The 5,095-nt window shown below is 35.8% G+C and overlaps 1 protein-coding gene and 1 long non-coding RNA gene across 3 annotated transcripts; both read left to right on the forward strand.

The window, feature by feature from the left end:
• The first annotated feature begins 1,556 nt into the window (after nucleotides 1-1,556).
• Nucleotides 1,557-3,103, forward strand: LOC113058200 (Fc receptor-like protein 5). Its single transcript, XM_026225888.1, has 6 exons — nucleotides 1,557-1,654; nucleotides 1,731-1,862; nucleotides 1,956-2,117; nucleotides 2,213-2,479; nucleotides 2,639-2,887; nucleotides 2,963-3,103. Exons 1-6 carry the CDS (start codon nucleotides 1,624-1,626, stop codon nucleotides 3,082-3,084), a joined length of 963 nt encoding a protein of 320 aa, XP_026081673.1. The 5' UTR covers nucleotides 1,557-1,623; the 3' UTR covers nucleotides 3,085-3,103.
• A 491-nt stretch (nucleotides 3,104-3,594) lies between these two features.
• Nucleotides 3,595-4,666, forward strand: LOC113058211 (uncharacterized). Of its 2 annotated transcripts, XR_003277940.1 has the most exons (4): nucleotides 3,595-3,699; nucleotides 3,796-3,882; nucleotides 4,170-4,229; nucleotides 4,529-4,666. It is a non-coding gene; the product is annotated as an uncharacterized LOC113058211 (long non-coding RNA). The 2 variants fall into 2 exon arrangements; XR_003277939.1 differs by having other exon boundaries at nucleotides 3,595-3,882.
• Nucleotides 4,667-5,095: the final 429 nt, after the last annotated feature.

The raw sequence follows: 5,095 nt of genomic DNA on the forward strand, positions 1-5,095 counted from the left end.
TACACATTTGATTATTTGTATGTATTAAATTACTACATTATTTCACTGTGAATTGTTTTCATTGTACAGAAAGACCAAAACCCAACGTGACCATTACACCTGCTCAACATGTGTTCAGAGGAGAGAAAGTCACTCTCAGATGTGACATATATGATGAAGGAGTCACTAGCTGGAGATACAGCTGGTATAAAGAAGGTACATTCAGTGTTATCAGTGATCAGCAGGAACACACACACAGCAAAATCCCCAGTGTTAATTTAACACTCTTGAGTGTGGACTCATATAAACACTAAAGCAGTGTTAAAAGTAACACTGAAGCAGAGTTGAAGTTAATGAGATAATTAAGAAGTTAATTGAGTTATGATTGACCATTATTGAAGACACCTGATGTTAACAAGCAGAATCACCAAACGAGAAAATCACAATTTGTGTATCACCATTATGGTGTTCAATGTTTGCTTTAGTTGGGATCTTGACCCTTCAGTTATTATATTTAGATTTTATGTGGCTGTGGTGACTGAATTATATCATACAGACAGACCACAGCAAAGGCAATCATGTGTGCCATTGATTGTGATTTGAGCTATTTGTTATAGAGTGACCTGAATGCCTGAGTTTAAGTTTCTTTACTGCATACATAAATTAAGTGAAAAAGAAAAGTAAGCAACCCAACATTTCTGACATAGTATTACATGTTTTTAATAGTTAGTTCTACGTAAAAAAAAAAAGTAATCTTTTGCTTGGACACACAGACATCAGGAATCAGCGTGAGCATCACAACAACGGTGACCATCAAAAAAGCATGTTGTAGCCAATAAAAACTCATCCATGGCTCCCATCATGCATTGCGGCATGAATAAATTATGAGCTGAACTGTCTTTTTAACTTTTTATTCTAACTTTATTTTATTTTTGCTGTTTTTATGTTAATTTTTTGTATCTAGTTTTGTGATGTTCAGAGTTGGTCTGTTTATCTGAATATGTTGTTTGTCACCGTTGTTGAGATTCATACGTTTATTATTGTTATCTGTGTGTGCCTAAAATTAGAATTCTTTAATAAAAAAAAAATCAGAATCACTTGCAAGGGATACCTACAAAATGTATAGAAAACACAGATTTTTTCATTGTGGAATCAAAGCTGTGACAATCAATAATGGAAGTTTTACTTTGAGAAAAGACTGTAAAGGAGTTGAGTGATTCATGTCAAACAACGATTACATTAAAACATAATCATCAACATGCGATGATTTTTGCTCTTGGTTTGACAAACAAACTTTAAAAGTAAAAAGTTACAAGCCAAGATCCCAGCTAAAGCAAACACTGAACACTATAATGGTGATACACAAATTGTGATTTTTCTCGTTTGTGATTCTGCTTGTTAACATCAGGTGTCTTCAATAATGCTTAATCATAACTCAATTAACTTCTTAATTATCTCATTAACTTCAACTCTGCTTCAGTGTTACTTTTAACACTGCTTCAGTGTTTATATGAGTCCACACTCAGAGTGTTAAATTAACACTAACACTGGGGATTTTGCTGTGCACTCTGGTCTGTTACTGAGTCTGACGCAGGTAAATACACCTGTAAAGGATCAGGGACAGCAGGATCACGCAGGTCACAAATGAGTGATAAAGTTACACTGACAGTATCAGGTGAGGTTCATCATCTCTTCATACACACACAAACACACGTTTAACATGTTATTAATGAGTGATTTCTCTGTTTCAGATCCCAGAGCAGTTTTAAGTGTTTCTCCACAGAACTGGTTGACTGAAGGAGATCCAGTGACTCTGATCTGTGAGGTTCACAGCTTCTCTACAGGCTGGACGTTCAGCTGGTTCACTTTAACTGTCTCACCAGGTAAGTTATAATGTGCTTCATGTGCTAACTTCTGATTAGCTGATTTGATTCAAGCCCAAAATACCATTTAATATCCATTCTCTGGTTCTCCAGATCAGTATGATCAGCTGTCAGACAGCAGCAGAGGAGCAGGAGGAAACTACACGGTCAGTTCTGTTGCTCTAAATCACACAGGAGTTTATGTGTGCAGAGCAGAGAGAGAGAAATCAGTCTATAAAACACAGTTCAGCAACACACAGCTGCTGTGGGTCACTGGTGAGTTCAAACACAATTAAACTATCGGTTCATATCTAATCAAGAGTATTTCTATACTCAAATCTGAAACTCTGCAGCTGTGATTGTCTTCTCAGGTGTTTCTCCTCCAGTCTCTCTGAGCGTCAGTCCCAGCAGAACTCAACAGTTCACATCTGTCTCTCTCTCTCTGAGCTGTGAGGACCAGAGTAACTCTACTGGATGGAGAGTGAGAAGATACACAGACGGTGGACGGCTGGAAGATTGTTCATTACATGGAGGATCTACATGTACATTCAGCTCCACCGTCCCATCATACACTGGAGTGTACTGGTGTGAGTCTGAATCTGGAGCGAAACATCATCCGGTTAATATCACTGTACACTGTGAGTCTGTGTTTAATCAGTTTACAATCAATGCAGGAAACAGGTTGATTAATCATCAGTGGACAAAAAACACTCAACGAGGAAGTGGTACCAAAAATGTAATCATTTATAAAATGAAACTATTTATGTGATCGGTGTGTGTTTGCTCTGTTTCTGTAGCTGGTGTGATTCTGGAGAGTCCTGTTCATCCTGTGACTGAAGGAGATCATCTGATTCTGCGCTGTTTATATCGACGTACAGCCCCAGCAAACCTCAGAGCTGATTTCTATAAAGATGGATCACTCATCCAGAATCAAACTACAGAGATGAACATCACCACTGTCTCAAAGTCACATGAGGGTTTCTACTACTGCAAACACCCGACGAGAGGAGAGTCACCCAAGAGCTGGATCTCAGTCAGGGATAAGTGTAAGAGCTATAAACACTATTGAAATATTTCTGTAGACTTTACAGCACTAATCTAAATTTAAAAATATATCTCAGCTTCCGCAGACTCAAGGTCTTATAAACCCATGATAATTGGAGTGACTGCAGGACTGACTATCACTTTTTTGATCATTGTCTTCTTGGTCCTGATGTGGCGCTACAGAAACAACAAAGGTTAGATAAATTTTCCATAGCACATTTGCAAATACTAGCTCTGTTTCTAATGTTTGTGAGCTTATATCCCACAACAGCCTGAGATGGTTCTCTGGTCTTAACTGGTCTCCTAACCTGGTTAAGCTGTTATGTCGGCCGATTTTAGAAGGTTTCTGAGCAGTTTTCAGCTGCACTTTTCAAAATAAAGGTTTCAAACAGGGTTTTCACAGCGATGACACAGAAGAACCTTTTTTTTCTTTTTTTTTACTACGAAGAGCTTTTTGTGCATAGAAAAGGTTCCTTTGAATGCCAATAAAGACATGTTATGTTTGTGTAGGTGGAAGATCTCAGTCTCAGTCTCCCTCTGCCGTCAGTCAGAAATCAGAGCAGAACCAGAGAGAAGTGCGAGACAAGACACTGCTCACTGGTCAGTCTTTACCCTCTACCCATAAATCTATACCCCTAAACCTTTAGAAGACACTTATGGGTAACTTTTAACTTAATAAATATATGTATATATGTGTGTGTGTGTGATTGGAAATTAATAAATGTAAAATGCAAGTTATTTATTACAAGAACTGCTCATATTTATGACTCTACTGCAGCTATTTATGCAACTGTTGATAATGACATAAGCACAGGTAAATAACATATTTTAGAACTTAAGTCCATCTTTTTATCACTGTGATATCTGCAGAGCAAATCCAGTTAAACCAAGTGTTTTTTCCTCATTGTAGACAGTGTAAGTGCACCTTCTGAACTCACCTATGCTGAGATTGAACTGAAATCTACAAAGAAAGAGAAGAAAAAGAAAGAAAACAAAGGTAAACTGAAATAAAAGTATCTGCTCTTATGATGTTATGATCATAACCGTAGCAAAAATCACCACATCATTTTCCTACAAGTCAGTTTGTGGCTGTGAACGGTGAAATTGACCCGATACGAAATAATAATTTGATTGTTATTGTTTTAAAATAATATAACTATTCTCTCTGTATGAAAATAGACCACTCACTAACATATATTAGCAGTAGAGAGTTTATAAATATATTGATATTTCATATCACTGTTGGACATACAGCTAATGATATTAACTGTTGACATCTTTTAGAGAATAAACCTGAGAGTTCTGACTGCGTTTACTCTAAACTCAAGCTGCAGACAGATCAAGGTGAGTCAAACTAAAATCATCAGTCACAGTACACACAAAAAACTGCTTATACAAGCCTCAAACAGAAGTGAAGAATAGAATAAAATACTGTATATAAAAATTAAAAACGTGCATTTTGAATTAAAGGTATAGTTCACCCAAAAATTTAAATTATGTCATTAATGACTCACCCTCATGTCGTTCCAAACCCGTGAGACGTCTGTTCACCTTTGGTTTGGTATGACATGAGGGTGAGTCATTAATGACATCATTTACATTTTTCGGTGAACTAACCCTTTAATTTGTATATATATATTTAGGTGCTGGGTCTGGTGAAGTGATTTATGCTCAGGTTAAATAAAAATGTCCAGAGGAGAAACGTTCAATCCCAGGATGCTGATGGGTGGAAATGAACCAGGATCATCAATGATCAGTAATCTTTGTGATATTGATCACTTAATGGATATATATATATATATATATATAAAGGTACAGTGTGTATTCTGTATTGAGAAAGTGAACAAGTTTAATTTTCCTAGAAATATTATGGGATTTTTAAATTGTGATCATCAGGTCTGAAAATGTTGTCTTTAAATGTAAATGTATATAGTGAAAATTTTATTTTAAATCTTTATTTGGAAAATATAGATCAACTGTAAAATATGTTATAGGCTAGAAAATCATAGCTTGGTGAGTTTGCAGTCTCTTAAATTTACGCAGCAAAAAAAAAAGAAAAAAAAAAAAAAAAACATGGAAATACATTAATCAAAAAGTTATAGCTTGCTTGTTTGTCTTATTCTATTTATGTTAAAAAAAACAAAAGAGTTTGAGTGTATGAGAATAATGTTTTATATACAATTCCTTTCAAAAGTTTGGGGTCAGTAAGA

Source organism: Carassius auratus, chromosome 40 (assembly GCF_003368295.1).
Source record: "Carassius auratus strain Wakin chromosome 40, ASM336829v1, whole genome shotgun sequence".
Classification (NCBI taxonomy): Eukaryota; Metazoa; Chordata; class Actinopteri; order Cypriniformes; family Cyprinidae; genus Carassius; species Carassius auratus.